General features: G+C 31.4%; 2 protein-coding genes and 2 pseudogenes across 2 annotated transcripts; 2 read left to right on the forward strand and 2 right to left on the reverse strand.

Annotated features, from left to right (window-relative positions):
• The first annotated feature begins 524 nt into the window (after positions 1 to 524).
• LOC149876970 (uncharacterized) lies at positions 525 to 2,804 on the forward strand. The gene has a single exon (XM_090074823.1). It carries the CDS (start codon positions 525 to 527, stop codon positions 2,802 to 2,804), a length of 2,280 nt encoding a protein of 759 aa, XP_089930949.1.
• A 2,469-nt stretch (positions 2,805 to 5,273) lies between these two features.
• LOC149876971 (uncharacterized) lies at positions 5,274 to 6,352 on the reverse strand (annotated as a pseudogene).
• A 2,964-nt stretch (positions 6,353 to 9,316) lies between these two features.
• LOC149876972 (tetratricopeptide repeat protein 8-like) lies at positions 9,317 to 9,977 on the forward strand. Its single transcript, XM_090074824.1, has 3 exons — positions 9,317 to 9,410; positions 9,511 to 9,632; positions 9,840 to 9,977. Exons 1-3 carry the CDS (start codon positions 9,317 to 9,319, stop codon positions 9,975 to 9,977), a joined length of 354 nt encoding a protein of 117 aa, XP_089930950.1.
• Positions 9,978 to 22,382: 12,405 nt separating this feature from the next.
• On the reverse strand, positions 22,383 to 23,803 carry LOC149876973 (uncharacterized; annotated as a pseudogene).
• Positions 23,804 to 24,927: the final 1,124 nt, after the last annotated feature.

Consider the following 24,927-nt stretch of genomic DNA (forward strand, 5'->3'; position numbering starts at 1 on the left):
TTTTGAATAAAAATTTCCTGCGCAAAAGTCAATGTAGGTACTCAATTTCTGAAAAGGTAGTAACGTTTAAAGGAAAGGTTCATCAGCGCACTGGGTCAGCGGTCGTGATTCTTGAGGTTGATGGCATTAAAGCACGTTATGAGGTTATTTTAGTGGATTTCCAACCGTTTGGAGTTAATATGATGCTTGGAATGAGTTCCATTAAATTACTAGGAGGAGTATCCGTTTCTCCTTTGAAAAAAGCGAAGTTCGGACTGAGTTACTGTGGAGCATCGGCTTCGAGTAAGAACAAAGTCAAGAAAATTAAAATTAAAAAGAATGATCATGAAGCAATTTTTAATGGTGTTGAATGAAGAGTCAAATGGAAATGGAGAGATGGAGAAGGCCCCAACAGATTTTATAATAGTACGAAATTCCACCATAGAGCAGACTATCAAAACGAACTACAGGATTGGATTGATCGGAATTGGCTGTTAGAATATGACGAAAATGAATTCGGGCCGCCCAAAGGGCAGATTCCCTTAATGGCTGTCATTCAGAGTAACAAAGACAACAAAATCCGACCTGTTCTAGACTGGAGAGAAGCTAACGATTTCATTGAGGCATACACGAGAGATCCAGATGAGTGTCTCGAAAAGCTTAGAGAACGGAGAAGGATGGGTAACAAACCAGCAGTCATCGATTTACGCAAGGCTTATCTTCAACTAAAAACTGATAAATCTCTTTGGCCATTCCAAACCGGGATGTTTCGAAATAAAAGGTATTGTTTGACACGACTTGGTTTCGGATTGAATGTTGCGCCAATGATAATGAAATCCGTTGTGAGTGCCGTTATTGATCAAGACGAATTGGTGAAGAGGGGAACGTCTGCTTATGTAGACGAAATTTTCGTAGACGAAAGTATGGTGAGTCTTGATTATGTCAAGAGGCATTTTTTGAAATATGGTTTAGAGAGTAAAGATGGTGAGCAGATTGATGATAATGGAGTTCGTGTGTTAGGATTGTGTGTGCGCAAGGTTGGTAACAAACTGATGTGGTCCAGAGGGAATCGAGTTGATGCTATCTCGCAAAAGTTAACCAGGAGAGTTGTGTTTTCAAACTTTGGACAGTTGGTAGGACATTTACTCGTGTGTGGTTGGCTGCGAGTGATTTGTAGTCTCTTGAAGAGAAAAGCTGTCAGTCTGACGACGGATTGGGACGATGAAGTTTGTGATGAGAACGTTAAGTGGGTACTTCAGGAAGTATTTGCTGAGGTGGAACGCGGCGAGCCTGCTTGTGGTGATTGGGCTGTGCGTGGTGATGAGGGAAAAGTGTGGGTTGATGCCAGTTCTTTAGGGATTGGTGCTCTTATTCAAGTTGGAGAGACTGCTGTGGAGGATGCAACATGGCTGCGAAAAGAAACGTCTGATGTTCATATAAACATGGCAGAATTAGATGCTGTGATACGGGGAATGAATATGGCTCTGATGTGGAAGTTGAAGAAAGTGACTGTTTTTACCAATTCCATGATTGTGTACCACTGGGTTTCTGACGCCCTTACGGAAAAATCAAGGTTAAGATCAAAAGCGACGGGTGAAATGCTGATTCGAAGAAGACTGAGCGTGTTGCAACAACTAATTGAAGAATACGATGTTAGCGTCGAGGTGAAGCTTATTCCTTCTGAAGATAATTTGGCCGTCGCATTAACTAGAGTTCGCAGCAGAAGGCTCAACAAACTGACTGTGCCAGAGTGTCGGAATAGTTGTATGGGAGTCGCAGCTACGAAAGCTGAATCTATTTCCAATATACACAAAAGAACTGGACATTTTGGAGTGAATCGAACGTTAAACATTGTTCGTAAAACAATTCCAATTGCTACTGAAAACGATGTTCGAAAAGTGATAAAAAATAGCGAACCATGTCAGTCAATAGATCCAGCGCCGATACGGTGGGAAAAAGGGAAATTGGATGTTGAAGGAAACTGGGAGAGATTGGCCATGGATATCACGCATTATGGCACTGACAAGTTTTTGAGTCTAATTGATTGTAAACCTTCAAAATACGCGTTGTGGCAACAACTATCGAGCTCATGCGGAAGTGTTGCCATAGTCCGAATACTCCGTCTTGTTTTTTGTGAACGTGGAGCACCGTCTGAGATATTAACTGACAATGAGCCAACATTTAAAACTAAAGAGATAAGGAGTTTCCTAGATATTTGGGGAGTGCAAATTAGGTATAGAGCCGTTTATTATCCTGAAGGAAATGGAATTGTGGAAAGAAACCACCGTACGATCAAGAGAATAGCAGAACGATCAAAAATGTCGATACCGGAAGCACTATATTGGTACAATATCTCAGCCGACAAAAATGGTGCAAGCCCGATGGGCAAAATATACAGCTATCCCATTGGTGTGAAAGGATTGAAAAAAGAGAATCTTCCTGCACGAAATGTCATGAACGAGAGATTTCGAATTGGCGATAAAGTCTGGCTGGCTCAAACAAAGTGGCAACCAGCTACGGTAATTCGGAATGCGTTAAACCAAACCGTAGAAATGAACGGCATTCCGCGTCATGTGAAACACATTAGACCTCGAAATGATACTCAGTCCTACATTATCCATGATGTGGAAGTAGAGATGAATGTTGAAACTGATCAGGTGAACGCTGAAAACCAAAGAGGTCCAGTTAAAGATGTATTAGAGACGAACGAGGAAAATATCGAAGCTGAAGATAGACCCCAAGAAATCGACATGCTTTTGCGACGGAGTGGTCGGGAACGGCGCATGCCTTCGAAATACTTTGATTGCTATTTGGAAGATCCGTAAGGATCAAGGAGGAGTGTAATTCCGGAAAGTACTAGAACATTTGATGACGTTAGGGATTTAATAGCTTTAATAGTTTTCACCAATAACAATTGTAAATATGTGTTTGTGGTGATTTATGACGGTTTGTGGAAGGATATTTTGAGAAAAACATGGGGTATATATAAAGGAGAAAATTTGTAAAAAAGGACAGTTTGTTAGGAGAGAAAATTATTGCTATTTAGTGACTTGTTAATTGCGAGAAAAATCTACAAAATGTACAACAAATATTGTGATCATATGTGTAGAAAATATGTGGCTGAGCATAGCCAGCTATACAATAAACTCTACTGAAGATTTTTTGCAGATTTAATTAATATCATTGTAAAAACTTTCTTACTTAAGAAAGTAAAGTTACAAATGATTGGTAAAAGAAAAGAAAGGGATATTAGGATAATGAGTGCCATCAGAAATCAAAAGTAGAAGAATAGCCAGTTATATGAGATTAAATTAATATACTTTTGTGTTATTGCCGCATTTTATTTTAAATAAAAACCAATCATACTTTAGAAAGATTTTTCCTTGAAAGTTGATTGTTTCATGATTATCATCTTTTGATCTGTTTATTAAGTTAAATTTAAAGTAATTTTATGATTTTGTTATTACCTTTTTGTTGTTAAATCACTGAATATTTTAAAGTGCTTATTTGATAAATGTAATCTAGGGAATGAATGATGTAACAAATTCAACAAAATACTACAAAGATGTTCTCGTCAGCGATAACACTCATGTTGATGCAATATCATGTATTGCTACCAATTATTTCTATTTCTGATCAACCTGAGATTGCCTTAAAGTTTTTCAGGTATGTGGTAACACTTTTTTTTTTTTCACAAAATCACACTTTTGTGACAGTTTTGATGTAAAACAAACAAATAGTTTTGAAAATATGATTTAATAATATTGCATTTGTTTTTCTTTGACTTGGTATATGTTACTTAAGTTAAGTTACTTGGGAACAATTAATGACCAATTAAAAACTTAACTTAAAAGCTTTCATTTGGAGCTGTGTTGTATTAAGTTACAAAAGAATATGGTAAACTATTTGGAATTAGAATATAAACTATCAGTTCATCAGATCTCCTTTTAAGAAACATCTTGTTTCAGAAATTCTATGATCTTTAATCATAGCCTGCATAAAAGAAGTTTTTTAAAATGCAAAAAAATAATGCAATCTGATGCCATTAATTTTTTAAAAATAAGATAAATGCAGAGCAATAGTGAAGAGCATTTTTTTCAAAAGAAACAAAAGTCTATTTATGATAAAATTAAGTTTTGGTCACTTTTGGATTTCATAGTATAAATTGCATGAGTCTAACTATATGTTAACATGGGCAGAAAAGTAATTATCCACTTTATTTTCAACATCAAAATCATAAGTTAATAAGTTTAAGATTTTAAAATCATAAAGGGCCAAAGTCCTTATATCAGAAAAGGGTAATTCCATGTGAAAACATCAAATTTTTTTTGAAAATGCAACCCTAAGTCTCAGATTTTGCTAATTTTTAAACCACTTACAGATTTTAGTAAATTATGAACATCCTGAAAACTTTATCATCTAATTTCAATCGGTTCCTAAGATATAGCTATTTAAAGTTTGCCTTCAACCAACAAAAAACCGTCATTTTTAAAAATGGTTTTGGTCCTAGCTTCTTTTATATGTGTGTTGGAAAGCTGAAAATTTGTACCTTTACATATTTTGGGCCCACGAATCCAATGAAACAACTTACAATATTTAAAAATTAACAAAACACCTAAAATTTAAATGTTTACCACAGCTTTACTGGGGCGAGTTGAACCACAAAAATGCCGATGTAGCTCGATTTTTTTTTTTTTTAATTTTTTTTAGAATTTGAAGAGTGATGAGTGCCAAGAAAATTTGAAGAGTGAAGAGTGCAAAGAATTGGAGAGTGGTCTTTTCTAAAACAGAAATAAAAACATGATCAAATCTACTTAATGTTAGTGCTTAAAAACAGGTATTTTGATAAATTAAACGAGAAAAAAAGGGTTTAATTTAACAGTTTTGTAACTGAAACTGTTTTGGCAACATCAAACTGTCTTTTAAGTTGTTGTTGACTAGCTTTTTCTGTTTTCTTTGTAATTTTATAGAATCTGATCCTAAAAATTATTATCTCAAAGGGGGAGATTAAATAAATGCAGATGTATATCGTAAATTTTGTTGTTTTTTTTTTCAGAGGTTGTATTAAATAGTTAAGTTGGAGTTACAAAGAATCAGATTGCAGACTTAAAGCAGAAATAAAAACATCTTCAAATATACTTAAAATTTTTACTTATAAAGCATTAGTTTCATATTTATCAAACTAAGACAAATAAACTTAAAAAAAAAAGGCTCCAAAACAAATAGGGCACTTGAAAAGAAGTTCAAGAAACAAAAGTAATATATAAAATTTAAAAATTAGAAACTCAAAAAAATTAAAATTTATTAGTTATAGTGTTAAAATCATTCACATCAATGTTATATGTTCGCCCTGATTTTATTGTTGGGACTTTCATTACTGCAATTAAACTTGACAATGGTACCCAACAGTTATCATCCATCAGTGACCAAATGAAGTTTTAAAAAGGACTGTGAGGGTGCATAAACTTAATTTGAATATCATTTGTAGTAATATCTATCTCTGTAACCGTAATTATCCACCAAAAGAAATCATACTTCCATGCAACAAAATCATTTAGATTTAGTACAATTGCAACATCAGACATTACCGCTTTTGACAATATAAATCTGTCAACACATTGATGTTCGCTTTTACTTTTAAAATTAATTTCAAGTTTTGAAATGGGTATGTAATGATGATAACATCTGGTACCTGGAACAGTTTTTCCTGTTTCAAAATGCTCTTTTAGTTGCTGTCACCTTGAACTAACTGTTTCTTTGGTAATTTTATAAAATCTGGTTGTGTTTATATTGGTGATGCAAAACTCAAGCATATCATCAACTGTCAATATTTGGTTTTCTAATGATCTTTGCAAACTTGCTTTTGCTGTTATTCTTTTAATGGTACCACCTATGCCATCACAATTGGATTTTCCATGGCTGGTTGCAAAAAAACACCCATTCAGCTGTTATCTTGAAATCTTTCTTGTGGTGGCATAGATTTATAAAGTTTTTATAGTTTTTATAACGAGCAGAACATCCATCAGAAAAGTAATAAGTTTTATTGATACCAACTAAATGTTCTTTAATGTACTCTACAATTTTCTTCTGAAATTCATACACAAAGCATGTATCATGATCATTGTCATCACTTAAAAAACAGAACAACTTATGCTGAATATTTGTTTCAGAAATTTCCTTTAAATATATAACAACAGGATGTAGTGTACATTGTTGTTTATTCCAATGATAACTTTGTATTTCATCCTGTTAAACAAAATTTATAGTTCTCTGAAAAATCTGGCTGTATAATACATTGATTGTTACCTAAATTATATTTTAGCTCCTTCAAATAGCGAGTTTGGCATTTAGCAATATATAAATGTGAAGTTAGTTAATGTGAAGAACAAAAATTACTTCTTTTTTTTTCTTGTTTAATTTATCAAAATACCTGTTTTTAAGCACTAACATTAAGTAGATTTGATCATGTTTTTATTTCTGTTTTAGAAAAGACCACTCTCCAATTCTTTGCACTCTTCACTCTTTAAATTTTCTTGGCACTCATCACTCTTCAAATTCTAAAAAAAATTAAAAAAAAAAAAATCGAGCTACATCGGCATTTTTGTGGTTCAACTCGCTCCAGTAAAGTTGTGGTAAACATTTAAATTTTAGGTGTTTTGTTAATTTTTAAATATTTTAAGTTGTTTCATTGGATTCGTGGGCCCAAAATATGTAAAGGTACAAATTTTCAGCTTTCCAACACACATATAAAAGAAGCTAGGACCAAAACCATTTTTAAAAATGACGGTTTTTTGTTGGTTGGAGGCAAACTTTAAATAGCTATATCTTAGGAACCGATGAAATGAGATGAAAAAGTTTTCAGGATGTTCATAATTTACTAAAATCTGTAAGTGGTTTAAAAATTAGCAAAATTTGAGACTTAGGGTTGCATGCCCTGAATGTTATAACACGGAATCACCCAAAAATGTACCACAAAATTAAAAGTTAATTCTTGCGCAGTTGCTACTTCAAAAACAAATTTAAGCTAAAAATTCTAAACAAACAAAAGATTCAGAGCTGGAAGTATTTCTTGCTCTTTAATCTTTGGATGAAGGTTGGAAAAGATCGAAAATAAGCAAAACAGAAAAGAAAAAGTGCTAGACATATTCATCTCTTTGAAATATTCCTGTTATAGCTTGCAGATGCAATAGCAAAAGATATGAAGCAGGTAATCTTGGTAACCTGTATATTGAAGGTGAGCTTAGTTGTATTGCATCAGCCACTTTTTGTGGTTCAGGATAATTACTATTGTTAGCTAAGATTTTCAATCAACTAATGATTTTAAATTTATTTTTTATACTACATACCTTTTAATTTCTAAAGAATAGCTAACAATTGTTAAATCATACTATGAATTAAAAAAAAACAAATGTTTCTTTTTTACACTTCACATACGAAATTTTATTTTAGGCTTTTTCTAAAAGCTGTACAATTAAGAATTGAAAGTTAAACTAGATGCTTTTCTTCTGTTGTTTGTTAAATTTACTTAAGAAAAAAACGCAGGCCAAGGAATAAATACTTTTATTTATGAAAACATTCTATAAATTACAGTACTGACACTAGTTTTAAAACAGTTCCAGTTGGTAAAGAATCAATTCTTTCCATTAAATATGTTGGAATGAAAATATTGCATAATACTTCTTCAAAAATTAGAGTCTGAGATCTGAAAAACATGGTGAAGTCAGACAGACTGTAGATATTATAGAAATAACCAATTCAACAGTGGATTGTATTAGTCTAAGTAAGGATGTGTTTCACACTATGAAGAGGAATAACTGTTAGAATGTTTCTTCCGCCTAAACTAAATTTTGTAAATTTAGGAAGAAACTGGAAACTTCATAGAAACCAAGACAATATGGATATTTCATCACTTTCTAAATTTAAAATGGTTTCATATGTGTGTTCTTTTTTGATGAGAAAAATATTTGATATGAGACTAAAAGCAGAAGAGTTTGCTAAGTAAAGTCTGCACAAATTAAGAGCGAAAACTTCTACTCTCTTATCAATGGAAAAAATGAAAAATGTCATTAAAGTATGCATTGACATTCAACAAAGACAAACCAATTTCTAAATTAAAAATTGGTGAAGTATTTTATGCACAGCAAATTTGGTTCTATAATTTAACATTTGTTTGACATCAAACTTCTGAATAAAGATAACATCTTTATTTACACCTGTTTAGAAACTCAGAGTATTAGAGAACCTAATGAAGTGTTTTCAGCCCTGGTTCACTACTTGTCTTAGTTAAAAAAAGATTTAGTTACAGAACGAGGAGATAAAGTTCAATTTGATCCACATTTATTTTCTGATGCTTGTTAATCACATAACAAAAACTTTGTTTTGTGCAGTTTGAAACATTTTGTGAAAACCATTTTTATGTTTAAAACTGTCAAATATTCCTTTCCAGACAGGGGTCACAGTTTTTACCTCCTGATTGAGTTTTTGTACAAAAATAATTTTTATATTATGCCCATTTAAATAAACTCTTGTCTCTCCGTTTTAAATAAACTCTTACCCCCTTTGGCAGACACGTCATTAATTAATGACAATAAATTGTCATTATTAATGACGTTTCTGCCAAAGGGGGTAGGGGTATCAGTAAATTAAAAACAATTTACCATCATTTTTATTAAGTAAATTAGTAAAAATGATGTAACAAATTCTAGGAATTTGTGTTACATCAAGTTTATCCAAATAAACTGAATTTGCAAACACTTGCAACATTATACAAAATATGATTTGTCATAATTTTTATTTCTTTAAAGAAATATGGGCTTACGCCCTTTTTGAAAAACCTCTCACATTTTAAACCGTTATAAATACACTTAAAAAAAAAAGTAATTAATAGTAAAGTTATTTTTATTAAAATCACAATAAACAACTGATTACAAAAATAGATACTAATATTTGTTAAAAGTTTAAATAGTTAGTTTTTTTAGCTTTCTCAAAACATGTTAAATATGTCTTTTGCACCCTTAAAAAAGAAGCTCTTGAATTGTTTCTTCCTTTAATGGTAATAAATTCAATTGAAAGATTCTTAGTAAAACAGCCTTCGCTATTTGTTTAATTCAGTAAATGATTTTGTTAGAAAATTAAGTATTAATGTTGAAAATATATTGTCAACAAAATGTTTGCCAACAATTTCTAATATCAAGCAAGTATTTTTTTTATTAGAAAGTATTCATAATTTTCCATTATTTATTCGATTTGTTGTAGACGTCTATTGCAGATGGGAGTTTATAGTTGTGAAATCTTTAACAACATTGGTCTCTGTTGTTTTTATGCTCAGCAGTATGATATGGCGTTACACTGTTTTGAAAGAGCCCTTGCACTTTCTTCAGACAATAATATGGCTGATGTGTGGTATGATATTAGTCATATAGCTATTATAGGTTTTAGGAGATATAATTAAACTAATCATAAAATTATGTTTCAAAGTTTGTTATGTGAAGATTCCAATTTTTTATTACAAAATTACCTTTAAACTTTTAGGGTATTGGAGACTTAACGTTGCATATCAATGTTTACGTTTATCGTTATCAGCTGACAGTGACCATGCAGAAGCATTTAACAATCTCGGTATTTTAGAGCTGCGACGAAGTAATTTAGAAGAGGTTATTTTTTTACAATTTTGGTTTTATTCTTAATCATTTTAGATACAAAATTAACTTCACGAACCTTTTTGGTCTAATATATGTACACGTTTTTCATGGTTTATTGTCCCCTGCAGTTATTATTAAAAAATTCCATAATTTTTAATTTTAGATATATTTTTTTTAAACTTGTGTTAAATTTTTTATATTTGATATTTTACATTTTAGTCTCGTTCTCATTTTCAATCATCTATTTCTTTTGGTGATCACATGTATGAGCCACATTATAATCTTTCCCTTCTTTCAGAGCAGGTAAAGTTAGCGTTAAAAAAAGGGCAGAAAACAAATAAATTCAAAGTTGCATGATAAAAACTCTTTTTTTTTTCTTATTTAGAGTTTGGGACAGTTTTTCATTTCATTCTAAAATGAAAGAAAAATTATTAAAAGTTATTTTAAGCTTAATAATATAATTTTATATGGATTTTTGCCGTTTTTGTTTGTTTATTTTTTGTTTTTGTATATTTTTTAAAAAATAAGCGTTACTAAGTTTCATTTGTTAAACACTATTGTTTTAATTTGCAATTTATTATTATTTTTTTTTACAACTATTTCAAAACTCAAATTTAGCCTGAGTAAATTAAAAATAGTTAATTGTTCTCCTGAAACATTGCTTTTTATTGCTAGGCATAATCGCAAAAAATTTTTATATTTTGCCAGTGGACTTAGAGTTAATTTTTATATTTCTACAATTTTTTAGAATAGATATGGCAGAGTTAGTTTACAGATTTATTGACAACGCTTTTATAAATGATAACTTTCTTATATATGAGGGAGATTTGGAATTAGATTTGTTTTGACTCTTTAAGGTCGCAGTTGTATTTGTTGCGTTCTCTTTTTTGGAATCTTTCAATTACAGTCTTACAAAATTTGATGACAATCGTTTTTCAAAAAAATTTCATTTGTACTTCGTGTACTTTATCTAGAACTAACATTTAGGGGAGAGTGGGGTATTGGCGAACAGCTAAGCGGGAATGCGAATTAAAGACAACTATAACTATATATTGATGATATTTATTGCTTATCATTTAGTCTAACTATTCAGTTAAAAACACTCAAAAGCAATTTTCATACATCTTATAAAAAAATAGAAAATTCGATCAAAAACAAAACCATTGGTGTTCGGAATTACCCTACGTACGTGGGGTAATTCCGAACATACCGTTGTATTAATTATAGGTTGTATTAATATACCCTAAATATAATACGTGTTAAAAAAACTCCATGATTATGATACTTTGCAACTACATAAAAAAAAGTTTAGGTTTTATATACTTAGTATAGCCAATACATAAATGTTTCGCAAGTAAAAATTACATGAAACAAAGAGAAAAACTTAGAATAGATCTATCGTGAACAACATGCGCATCTATACTACACTACTGTACGTCTGGAACTGATCATGGAACACACTCTCGCCAGGGGGAAAAAAATTTGTCAAGTTTCCTAATCGAACATGCCGTAATGACCTTGTTCGGATTTACCCCGCGTTCGCCAATACCCCACTCTCCCCTAACAAGTAAATTTTGATTTTTTAGCTATTTTTCTTTTTTATGATATATTTACGATTAATGTGATTAGTCTTTTGATAACACTTCTATTGGGATTGAATATGTATGTGTTATGTGCGACATTACCAGTACATATTTAAAACAGTTTTGCCTGCACAGTCTCAAAAATGTTTTAGTGCAATAAATTTATTGTTAGAGGACTTTGAATCATGTACTAAAGTCCAGCAAGTAATAAAGGTGAAGGTTTCCCTTTATAACTTTCCATCTCACTGACCTCTTGATCAACAATTCACTATGCTCATTAGATATACCACACATGTTTTCAGGGGAAAAATTACAATATGAATCGAGTGGAATTACACTCCAGGTTTTCATAATTCTTCATCATATTCTTGATCAGAGATCCAAAATTTGCAGCTTAATTTTGTCTAAGAAAACCATTGAAATCATTTTTTAATCAAGAATGCAAACATTAGTTTTGAACTTTTGAATACTTTCTAGACGTATTACCCCAAGAAAGGGGTAATACGTCTAGAAAGATTTTAACTTTCCTTCTCTGATTTTCAAATACAATAGTGAATATAACACGTAAGATCTGGCTGTAGAAACATTGAGTAACTTCTACATTAAAGCATCGAATAAAATATTTGCTCAAATTTGTTTAGCAACCGTCGAAAAAAATCAGGTGAATCATTACTTGCCAAGAATTGCAATATTAAAGCAGTTGCAGCAGTGCAATACCAAGAAAAAGCAATTCGCGATTTCATTATCGGTGCTTGAAACGAAATCTGTCGACAGTTACTTGAAAATAGAGACATGATATTAGAAGTTATGCTTGACAAAGCTAGAGCATATAAATCTGCACAAATACATTCTGAAAATTACTTATCCTCATTATTCTATCAAAGGCCATCTTTTACAGAATTCGTTTCTAATAAAAGCACTGAGATTCTTACCACATCAACTGCCATTCTTAACAGCAACAACTCCTCCAAAATCAAAACTTACTTCTTTGGAGATGCAGTGCATGTAAGATGTAGATATCCAGCTAAGGATGCTACCTCTTGCAAGCAGTGGCGGACTGGGCCGGCGGGACACCGGACATTTCCTGGTGGGCCGGTCGAACAACATTTAAAATACATCTTATAAATTTATTAAAATTGTTAAAATTACAAAATTTTAAATTTTTTAGATTGCATTTTAAAAATAAAAAATCTTAAGAACTGTGTTGGCAGATCTTATTCTCATTTTTAATATTGCTACTCTCTAAATATGACGCTGTTTAAAAATTACATTTATTAAGAGTCATCAAAGAAAAGAAGACAAATAATGAAACGTCTGCGGGAACTAAAGGTAGAGGCAGTTTCATTTCATTAATTTCAAAATCTACTATTAACCAGGTAATTTTGGCCAGTGGAAAATTTATTCAAGATAGCATTTTGTTAGATAAACAGGAAGCCGGTATTTTTTCTTTGCAAATTGACACCACACAGGACATAACACAAAAGGATCAGTGCTCAATTGTTGTCCAATATGTATAAGGAAATATTTATGAGCGTGTATTAGCTCTTTTAAATTGCAAATCGTCTACAGGGAAAGACATGCGCAATTTAATTAGTACTTTTATTAAAAACAGTAGATTACATATTAAAAATTGTATCGGTAATTTGACAGACGGAGCAGCAAATATGCGTGGACAGTATAATGGCTTCACCAGTTGGTTAAGTAAAGAATCGCCTGGTCAAATTCACGTTTGGTGTTATGCCCACGTATTGAATTTAGTTGTCACAGATGCTACTAGTTCGTTAATTGAAGGTACTTCTCTCTTTCAATTACTCAACTCGTGTGCCGTATTTCTAAGAGAATTTTATCAACGTATGGGAATGTTTGGAAAAACACCAGTGTAAAAATAAGGTATCAGAGACTTAACGTTATAGGTGAAACAAGATGGTCAGCTAAAAAAACAGCACTTAAAAAATTTTTTGGGCATTATGATAACAAAGAAACCTCATTATATGTAGACTTATTGATAACTTTGAACTATTTTGTGTCTAATGTATCTTTCAATGCTCAAATTAGACACACTGCATCAACACTAATGGAGTCTATTGAAATTTAAAGTTATACTTACAGCGCATATTTATTTAAAAATTTTTCAATATATTGGACCGTTATCTAAATATTTACAAACCAGCAATTTAAATTATTTAACAGCTTATAACATGGTAACTTCCACATTAAATTCGTTAAAAAAATTTTCACGTGATTTTAGTAATGTAAAAGAAAAGTCAAATTCATTTGCTAAAGATGCGAATACACTACTTGAAGGGGAAAATTGTGAAATAATTGTCGAACAAGATATACCAGAACAGAGATTTAGACAACGAAAGAGAATGCCCGACGAAATAACCGAAGATCATGAATTTCAAAACCCAATCGAAAAATACAAAATAACCACGTTTAACGTAATTATGGATACCACAATAAATACTATAGAAAACCGTTTCAAAAATCATGGAAAATAATATGCAGACATGGCAATATTAGACCCTAAAAATTTTACCGACAATTAATGTTCAGAAAACAGTTTAGTAAGAGCTCAGTAAATTACTAGTAAAATATCGAAAAACAGCTACAGCGTCAAATTGAAGGGAGGAATTAACTGATTTAATGACAAAATGGGACGACTTTAAAATATCTATGCAAGATATATATAACACCGATAAATGAACTGATTCAGATTCAGAAATAATAAGTGAAGTATGCCTCAAAAACAAAAAGAGTTGCAAAAATTTTATTTATTGCTGTTTTAATTTCTTGGCTAAATATAATTTAAATAGCAACGTATACAGCAATGTCTATTTTGCATATAAATTTATTTTAACATTATCTTCGACACAAGTAGCTTGTGAACGCAGTTTTTCCAAATTAAAAATTATAAAAAATAGACTCTGATCTTCCTTGTCACAAGATAATTTGCAGTTTTTGATGCTTATGGCGATAGAGAAGGATATTTTGGTTAACTTAAATAATTATACAATAATAGATAAAATAAGAGAAAATGCTCCTGGTTTTAGTAAATATGTAAATGGTTAAAAATCTTTTGTTTATTTATTTTTTATTAAGCATGTATTGATATGTAATATTATATCAAAATGTTATATTATATTGTTTTTTTTTTTTTGAGGCCGGTCCACTTGGGGTTCCCCGGGCCGCTCAAATTCGCCAGTCCGCTACTGCTTGCAAGTGTAAAAAAAAAAGGTCATTTTTCTAAAGTATGTCTCTGAAAAATCCATCCTAAAACCAACATTAGCATCTACCACTAACAGCATAAATATGAATCATCAAAGTCTTGCTGCAATATCACAACAACAGCATTCTATCTAAGTTCTTATTGATAGTGGAAGTTTTATTCACCCTAAGCTAGCTGATAAGCTCTAACTAAATATATCATCAACTAATAGCTCTGTTCAAATGGGATCCACTTCCTTGTCAGCCTCGATTATTGGAACTTGTTTTGTTGATATAAAAATTCATGATTCTAATTACTCCAATGTAAGGCTCCATGATATGGACAATTTGTTCGTTGATATTATATTATGTGGCATTGATTTTCAGTCTTAGAATCAAAGTGTAACAACTTAATTTTTGTAGAGTGAGAAGATTTCTTGTAGTTGCTCATTAGGTGAAGAGCCATTAAACTTGCTCAAAAACCTTACACCTGGCTGTAAACCCATGGTCTCAGAATCCTGGTTTTACAGTGCTGAAAAACGAAAGTTTATTTGCTCCGAAGCACAACGTCTTTACAATGAAGTTATTATCGAGCCTTCAACATCACCCTGGAGATCATAATTTGTTCGAAAGGTAAGTGAAAGATTGAAAAAGCTTCGTATAAAAGATATAAGAAGACAAATTGTAAAACAACTATCAATTGTTGTAACCATCTTGATATCACCTTCTACCACAAATAAATGAATTTGTAAATATAAATTCCCAGTATCGATACTTTATTACACATGATTTGAAGTCAGCCTATCATCAGGTCCCGATTAAACAAAAAGATCGCCTGTATACTGCATTTGAAGCCGACGGAAGCTTACTTCAGTTTGTCAAAACGCCATTTGGTGTGACAAATGAAGTAGTACTAATCCAAATAACATGGAACAACATTATTTCTAAAGAGAAATTAAAATATACTTTTGCTTATGTTAGTAATCCGTGGTATGACACAAATGGAACATGACTACAACCTCAACCGCTTCCTTTTAGCTACTAAAACGAAGAATTTCCACAAACGAAAAATGTTTTTTTCTACATCTATAACCTTCTTGGTTACATAGTCAGTCATCAAAAAATTAAGTTAAACACTGAGCTACTTTGCCCACTCCGAAAATTACCTGATGATTTAAAATCTCTAACGCGAACATTAGGTCTATAATCTTTCTATTCACGCTCAATCCATCATTTCTCTAAGAAAATTGCCCCTTCCGTCAAAATTAAATCATTTCCTTAAGCTTGTTCATGAATTGCAGCTTTTATTACTGTTAAAAAAAATATTGAGTACTCGATCGTGTGTTCAATTAACAAAAATGAAACATTCGAGTTAGAAACTGACGTGTCTGGCACAACAATCATGGGCTCCACAACCAAAATGGTGGACCAACCAGTTGCTTTTTTTTCGCGATCTTTACATCAATCTTAACTAAAACATTCCATATTTGAAAAAGAGGCATGTGCTACTCTCGAATCTGTCCGACATCTGCAAACAGGAAAACATTTCAAGCTTTGACCAACTGATCAACAGTTTGTTTCATTTTTGTTTAAATAAAAGAAAGATGAAGAACGATGAAGTTTATCAATGGTGTTTAGAGCTTTGACGTTGTTTATAGAAAAGGAATAGACAATATAGCACCAGATACTTTTAGTCTTATGTTCTCTTTTGCAATGAAGTTGTCTACTCTTTTATCTTTGCACAATTTATTATGTCACCCTGATGTCTCCAGAATTATTGCTTTTGTTCGTTCTCATAAGCAACCGTTTTCAGTTGATGAAGTGAAATCTATGAAAGGCAACTGTCGAGTATGTCAACGATTCAAACCATCTTTCTGCACACCTAAGTTACAACTCATCAAAGCTATTTAGTCTGTTAAAACCCTAAAGTTCGACCTCAAAGGACATATACCATCGGCTACCTGTCATGTATATATGCTCACTATAATTGACGAATTTTCTCGATTTTCTTTCGTATTTCCTTGTGCCAACATTGGTTCAATCACTGCCAACTCTTTGAAATTTTTGGTATGCCTGCTTACACCCATTCTGACTAGGATTGTCTTTTATGTGTAAGTATGTCAACCGTTTTCTTCATGAAAAGGGTAAGCTACAGGAAGGAAAACTCCATGAATTCTTCAGGGAAACGGTCAAACCGAACAATACAATTGTATCATTTTGAAAACCAGCACACTAGCTCTAATATTAGGAGACCTTGATTTAATGTATTGGGAAGTTATCTTGCCTGACGCTCTCTATTTTATTCGCTCCTTAATCAACACTACTAGTAATGAAACTCAATTTGAGCGACTCCTCACGTACTAAAGATACTTTGCTACAGGACACTCCATCATGTCTAATGGAAGCTGGGAAACTTATTAAAGAGACACGTTAAAAATTCGATGAGTGAAACTATGCAGATGTGTTACTCCTTTTGGAAGCAAACCCACAATACACACTTATTACGTATGCCAGTGGTCCTGAATGTACGGTTTCTATTCCTCATCTTGCACCAATATCCCCCAATCTACTGTACATCATTTACAAGAGCGGGATGAGGCTGTCATCTGGCATCCCTGAAGATCAACCTCCCATGTCCAATGAAATAAAAAATATTATTTTAATTAGACGATACCTTGAAAGCACTCAACACCTAATCAGTTGGACCCTTAAACAATTGGCTGAACTTGAAATTTAAAAGGTTTCAGAAACAAACTTGTGATGATGCTGAACACTATTATGTTATTAATACTTCATATTGTTTAGTAAATAAAAAGTTAAAAAAAAAAGAAATAAAAAGTTCTGTTCTGTCTCTTTTACTGCAGTTCGAATTTATGAATTATTATTTTCTTGAAATTCTGTGTATGATTCTTCGACCAAGTTAATCAGGTTTCTTGGGTCCTGAAATTAAATGAGAGGGTGATATTGGTCAAGAAGCGGATGGAACATTTGGATATGATATATATTTTAAGTTATAATGGCAGTAAGAAAAAGGCAAAATCTTTGCAATGATTTTTTGGCTCAATGCATATCATAAAAATACCAAACGGTATGGGGTAGCCAGTAATTAACTAATTTGTTAGTCGAAAAGAGCAGCTTGTGTAACTATATAGTTGTGCCCAAGTAGCTTTATTTTCTTTTGTATCAAAATGAGCAGCATACAGCTTTCAAATAAGTTCATTATTTGTTTGTCGCTTCTTTTTTGCAGTATATTTGCCACCTTTGGAACAAAGTTATTTCTCATTGTTATAGTTTCGACGAGAGAAAATTTTCATTTTATTATAATCTAAAACAAACAAGGTATTTAATCATTTAAGGATGTAGGGGTAAGGAGGGGGGGGGGGGTAAGATGAACACTTAACTAGTCATATTAGCATTCAATAAAAAAGTTACAGCAAGACAGGTGAGTGAATAGGCAGATACAGATCGTAAATACAAAAATACAAAAAAAAGCTACCACCAAAAAAAAACAAACAAAAAAGAATATTTTGCATAAAAACCACCCATTCAAGAGATAACGTGTATTTTCGAAAATTTCATATTATTTTACGTTTAACTCAATTCTTGCATTACATGTAAAAAAGTATTGTAGAAGAGTGTTATCATATTCTTCTCGTTTGTTTGAAGTTTGTTGCAATGTTCATTTAGCATTATTTTTTTTACAGTTTTAAACTGTACCTGTAAAGCATTTTATGTGCCATGGCAATCTTTAAAAAACAGTGAAACCTGCTAACAGTCTTGTTTTCAACGCCTCATTTAAATGATTTTATAGTTAATATTAATGTTTTGGTGATGGAGATTCTTTCTTTTTATTGTAGGTAGGAGATATTCAAACAAGTTTTTGGTCTTTAAAAAAGTCCATGGAAGCTTATCCAGATCATGCTGAAGGGAAAAACTTAATGAGAATTCTGAAAAAGCAGTTAACAACGGTTTAGTTGGGTCCTTATAGTTATTTGGTTGCCATATTTTTTATTATGTTAAAAAAAAATTGTCGATGAAGTTAAAAGCAGTAATCAAGTCAGTTACTACACTGAAAAGAGATTTTCTAAACAAAAAGGAGAATAACTACGCAAGTTATAAAGTGGCTTATCAAGCTGCAGAGATTTATTAAAGAAATTACTAGAAAATATATTTCCAATTAAGAGTATTTATAATGTAGCGCATATAATATTTTAAATTTATTCTGTTGTTATTGTAATTTAGAGACAAGACTTAATATGAATACTATCGCTCAAACTTAACAGAATTTTGAGGCAAAATTACAAATTATATATAGTAATTGTATAATTTAAATTTTATCATAAATTTCATAATGTTTTTCAGTTAATGTTATGTAATAAGTTTTTAAATAATTTTAGGTTAGTGTTGCTTGTATTTATTCGCGTTATGAATTTCTTCTGTAGATAAACTAATTCACCTGTTTCACTAAGGAGACGTTTTTGTTTTGTTGCTAAATATAAGAAACATACGTATAAGAAACAATGCTCTTGCTGTGGAAATTAAGAAACACTTGATAAACGGGGTATAGGTCAAAAAAAGATTTTTAAATTAAATGTATAACAAAAACATATTTTAGTAACTTTGGTATTGTCCAGTTTTAAAAAATCAAATTCACCAAACAACTTTAGCTGCTTACAGCAAAAATAGCTGTTTTTAAAAAAGGATGAGATTAGAAAAAAGCTGACAAACATTTAGGTTGCGGCATGTTTTTAAGAACTATTGTTGCCTCAAAAGAGTTAAGACTTAATGACTTCTTTAAATGCAATTTCACAATGTTAAATTTGTAATGGAACGAAAGTATCGATATTATAACGTTTGAAATGTATTGGAATAAGAGTAAGTAAACTGAATTATGTTACTCAATATCTGTGGTGTTTTCAAACAAATCTCTGGTCGAATAAGTACAATATGTCGTAATTTAATAAATTTTTGTAGAATTATTCCTTAGCGATTGTCAAATAAGTTGTGTAAACCCCATTAAGAAAAAACAACAGTTTGTTAGTAAAACCTTTGCCCAACACTTGTGCAATCCATTACTTGAACTTCCAATGTCTTGTGGGGGATTTAAAATTCGTTCTAAATTCGAAATTTTTGGTATTTAGCGCTTTTAGATAAAAAGTCATCATTGGTAAAAACCCTGGCTAAAAATTCAAAAAAAAGCTTAAAATGGACTACTGTACTGAGGCCCTTCTGCCATGATAATTGCTATATAAAGTTTTTATAGCTTAATTCTTATTGAAAATGTCAGTTTAAAGTGAAAATATGCTTTCAAACTTTTGACAAAATTATAATACACAATCAATATTTCAAAGCATGCTACAATACAATCTCTCTAAATCGAATCTCTATAGTTCGAAAACCTCCATAATGTAAGGTCACCGTGAAATGCGTTTATTAAAAGTCACCTTTCTGTTATTCGAAAATCTCTCACACTCGAACTATTATTTTTTCCCCATTAAATTTGAATAAGAGAGATTGTAGTGTATTCATAGAAAGGATTTATTTTTTAAAGTATATTATCTTATGATTTAACTATTTACCCTGCATAATGAAAATTTTTTTCCAATTGATTTTAAATAAAAAATCAAAATTCAATTTTCAACATTTTAAAGTTAATCTACATTTTAAAAAGCAACTTGCAGTAGCTTCAATTTCGCTATTAAACTTCACATTTTTATCATACTATCCAACCTTGTACTAATAGCAATAAAAAAAATTGAGCTCAACAAGCTAATTCAACCATCTGCATCATCCTGCTGTGTTGGGATGCTGGCTATTAAATTAGAAAATGATTGGGGGACCTAACTTTTAGCATCTGCGCTAGGAATCAAAAGTCAATTTAAAATATGCTTTTGGAAAGTTGACCAAAGTTTTAACAAAATTTAATTAGTTTCCAGAGATCTTTTCGGACAGCGAATAGCAGTTTGAAATACCTTCATAGATATCGTCTGTCAGGAATAAAAGGCTTTCAATTTTACTACGCATGATGTGATTGTTTCCGTTTTTAATTAAGTGTTTACCCACATCATGATTAAAACGTGACTATGTTTGCAATTATACCGCTTGTTAAGATTATAATATTCGTAATTACACGTTTCCTTAATGTAAGATACTCGGTTGATGAGTTCAGCCTCAATAAGTTTAATTTACAACGCTTTAAATGAACCTTATTCTGTATCATTTTAATGTTGCAAAGTGTATATCTAAACGTATAGTCAATAACAGCGCTTATATTACAAGCTTCAGTCTTGTATTAAACCACGACAATTTCTCCCATTCTAAAGAAGATTGGTACACCTAGTAAAAGTTTTGGAAATAATTTGTCTACTGATGCAGAAGAGTCAGTACTTTGATCAGGAAAAAAACGTTCACTACATTCGATACATATTCCAGCTGTTGCTATAAACAAAAATATTGCCGTTAAAAAAAAGCAGACGTTTTTCTCGTTTAAATCATTGGATTGTTGATTTTTCCTTAGAGCAAAGCTACCAATGAATAGAGCTAAATTGCAAAAATATCTTTTTGAGAGAGAAAACAATCGCAAAAAAGAAACAAGACTCATTGCAAATCATCTAGTTAGCGATATTGTTGAAAACTTTTAGGTACCTGCTCGTATTCCAACGAACCATAACAAGAAGGACTGTGCTGATCAGATTGTCCGTTTGGTAAAAGAATATGAGACACTGAAAAAAAGTTCCTGAAAGCAGAAGACAAGAAAGAAAAGTAAAGCAAAAAGCTATATCTTTTACAACTAAACTGGACAGTGTTTGACATATCACATACAGAAATTGCTGAAACACTCTGTGTAAGACATTGCTGAAACACTCTGGTAACGACAAGTAGCTTAACGACGGTTACGACAAGTGAATTTCTAAAAAGCCAACGAAAGTTTCCTCAAGTGGGTTAAATGGCTGGAGTTGACAAAATACTTGCTGAAAATCAGCGACAACGCTACATCAAACTACATTATCAGGAAAGAAAAAAAAGAAAGGAATTGCTTCATATTAAGAAACACACTGTTCCCCAATATGACAACCAGGATAAAAGTTGTGTCACTCAAACAAGAAGTTATTTTCAATTGTTTTTAAGATCAAAATGATCGTGGTACATAGCTTTTTTTAAATTTTCTTGGCTATTTTAAAGGATTAAAATAGTAGTCAGAAATAGGGGCTACTATGGTTGGTCTAAACTTGGCATGTATTGATTCACCACATTGTTCAGCATATCTTCCTAAACCGCATCTATGATACTTGACCAATGGAACTACATGGCACAAAATAATATGAATTTTCCTAGTCAAACTTAGTTTTTTACCAAAGATTAAAGCTTGCTCTTGTGTAGAAATAAACGAGTTCTTTAACTTGGAGATAGATTCTTCAATTCCAGTTTCTAAAGTGTTACCAAAGCACGCATCTTTAACAGATCTGAAGTTTTTAAGACATTCAAAAAAGGGAAAGAGATGATAATGAGTGTTTTTAATGGCAAGCTCTAATTCATCAAGATTTTTAATGATAGCATTTGAATTGTTGCCATCCCAACCTCTGCCTTGGTAACCTCTTTGAATAATATTTTTTGATTTCAACCACTCATCAAAACCAGGCCATAGATCTAATAAAAGAGTTCCTAGTAATGAAACAAATCCTATTATAAGGTGTAGTTCTGGTGGAGCGACAAGGTACTGTATTAAAGTTATAGGATCTTCTTTTAAGTAGATAACTCTGGGATTTATTACATTCATACAATCTTTCATAAGGGCCTTGTTGAATCCAGTCTCAGCATATTTGGAGTACCAATAATCCAGGCTTTCAAGAGATCTCAATTTTCCTGACTCTGTTGTTGAGAGCCTCTCGCACCAAAGACATGCTCTCAAACCAGCATGAGATGATAAACCAAATACTGAATTAGCGCATTTTAAATCAAAGGCTATATTGAATTGAACATTCTGCAAGTTTAGTTTTTCTAGAAAAGTCATAAATTATAATTTGATTCTGGAACATTTTCTGTGATTCCAAGTATCTGGCATCTTTGAACTCCACTGTTTAGAAACCTTCCAGAGTTTACATTATTATCTTCAGGATCAAATATATTTACAATAACTTTCAAGAATGAACCCCCTGAGTCTAAAGAAATATGTACAAGAGTACTAAATGGATCCATTTTCCGCTGTTCAATTATATTTAAAATGAAATTTGATGTTACTTAAACAAATACAACATCTCTACGATGAACAGATTCATTTGGTGCCAAGAACTCAATCTAAATAACAATTATTTCAAATATTTTTCTTTGGTACTTTGTAATTAGTCAATACTTATATAATCCATTACCTTTTCAACTTCATAAAATTTTGAGATGGATTCTCTGATTTCATTTAGCTTTTCAAAGATATTTGATTCAATGGATGATCTTTTATCCATACCTTTCCTTAGAAATGCTATCATATCTTTTGTTTTATTTAGTAAGAGTTCTAAAGTAATTTGCAATTCTTGTACAATTTGAACAGATAATTGTCTAATAGATTGCCTATCAGTTTTGTTTTCAGGGGTACCAACCTTTATAGTTATTGGTTTTCCTCTTGTTGATTGTAAAAGTTGGATCCATATGCTGTTTTGTCAGTTTCCATTTTTCTCTTAAGTATTCCTGCTGTAACTTGTTCAGCTTGAAGATAACCAAGATCAAAAGCTAAACTTATAAGATTAGAAACAGCTGTTTCTTTCCCACACTGATGTGGTAACCCTGCTCCGATGCTAGAAAAACAGTCAGAACATTAAATCTTTTTAGTTTTCATTTCTGTTTCTGGTTCAGATTTATTTTGAACATTCATCCTGCCAGTCTTTTTTGAACAATCAATCTTAAAATGTAATTTATATAAATATTAATGCATTTGTTTAAACATATAATTTCAAAATTAACTCATTAAACTAATTTGATGTTCCATTATTCTTAAAAACTAATACTATTCCAAAAAACTTTGTTATAAATATAAATTTAATTTAAAAAAATAGAAACAATAAAAACTCTAAGATTAATTATTAGTATTACAAATATATTACCTCCATTGCATAACTTTATTTAAAAAAAAAAAATAATAAATATCATCTTTACCTTGGATATCTTTTTTCCCCAAGCCATTCTAGGATATTTTCCAGTCTTGAGCAAATACAGATTTCTACGACAACTTGAACATATATTTGTTGGAAAATCTTCTATTAGTTTTGAATATCCATGAAACACGTATAATTTCATCAACTCTTCCACTGCGCTGTTTACATTTTGTAGAGATTTTGAATTTATTCCAAATTGCACCCAACAACAACAACAAACTTGTTGTAGACATACTGATGAAGTTGACATTATTATAAATATATAAAGTAGATACTTTTTTATATCTAAAGATTCATTTTCAATCAAATAAGGATAGCATTTTATGTAAAGCTAAGGAATATATAAAGATAATCATGCATTGCATATAATATATAGCATATGTATAATGTATTACATATATGTATAATGTATTTTTGTCTGTTTAATAATTGTCTGTTCATTAGATTTAAATAAAATCTTTCACGTTGTGTAAAAAATAAATAATTATACAAAAAAAAATTAAAACCTAAAAAAATAGTTAAAAATAGAAAAAATCACTTTAAAATGTTAAAAAAAGCTATGTACACGGTCATTTTGATTTTAAAAGCAATTGGAAACAACTTCTATGGTCCTAAGTGTTATATTAAACCATAATTTGTTCAAGTGACACAACTTTTATCCTGGCGGTCAAATTGGGGAACAGTGAACAGCAACTGAAATGTTTAACCATTACTGATAATAATGAAGTCAGAGAGGGAGAAGAATTTTCTTCAAATAATACGGAAGAAGATGAAAGAGATAAAAGTTTTTCAGTGAAAGAGAAAAAAAAACATCATTGCAAATTAACGATAACGATGAAAATTTCAAAAAGAGAACAGTTAAAAGAAACGTGTACAGTTGCTGATGGATTCGGTATTAGCGAAAGACAACAGCTACTTACTTTGGGAAAGACTTTAGCATTAGGTGGAGGAGCTTTAAATGATGTTACACTTTCTAAATCATAAGAATATTGAGCAAGATCAGCTAACAGAATTGAAGAAGCTAAGTTAATTGAAGAAACTTGGATTCCACCTGAATATTTGGAAATTCATTGGGATGGAAAAATCTTTCAAGCAAGCTACTGGAAAAAAAGAAGAGCGGCTTGCTGTGTATGCAGGGCCACCTCCTAAATTGCTAGGTACTCCTAATATTGCTGACGGGACTGCCCAGACGCAATTTTTTTCAGTGATAAACCTAGTTGATAAATGGCAATTAAAAGCATCTGTTGTAGTACTTGTCTATATACAACATCTGAAAATAGTGGAGCATATAATGGATTTGCAATTCTAATTGAGAAGCATATTGGTTTTTCTCTACTCCGACTTGAATATAGACATCATATTCCAGAGCTCTTT

This window comes from Hydra viridissima, unplaced genomic scaffold (assembly GCF_058129835.1).
Source record: "Hydra viridissima isolate aposymbiotic clone 2 unplaced genomic scaffold, HvirCarnegie_v1 scaffold_17, whole genome shotgun sequence".
Lineage (NCBI taxonomy): Eukaryota > Metazoa > Cnidaria > Hydrozoa > Anthoathecata > Hydridae > Hydra > Hydra viridissima.

Bases quoted from the DNA above. Each gene is read 5' to 3' on its own strand.
- LOC149876972 (XM_090074824.1), top strand. From the start codon at position 9,317: ATGGCGTTACACTGTTTTGAAAGAGCCCTTGCACTTTCTTCAGACAAT. The intron at 9,411-9,510 runs GTTTTAGGAGAT...TTAAACTTTTAG, and splicing joins TAGTCATATAGCTATTATAG to GGTATTGGAGACTTAACGTT. The intron at 9,633-9,839 runs GTTATTTTTTTA...TTTACATTTTAG, and splicing joins GACGAAGTAATTTAGAAGAG to TCTCGTTCTCATTTTCAATC.
- LOC149876970 (XM_090074823.1), top strand. From the start codon at position 525: ATGGCTGTCATTCAGAGTAACAAAGACAACAAAATCCGACCTGTTCTA.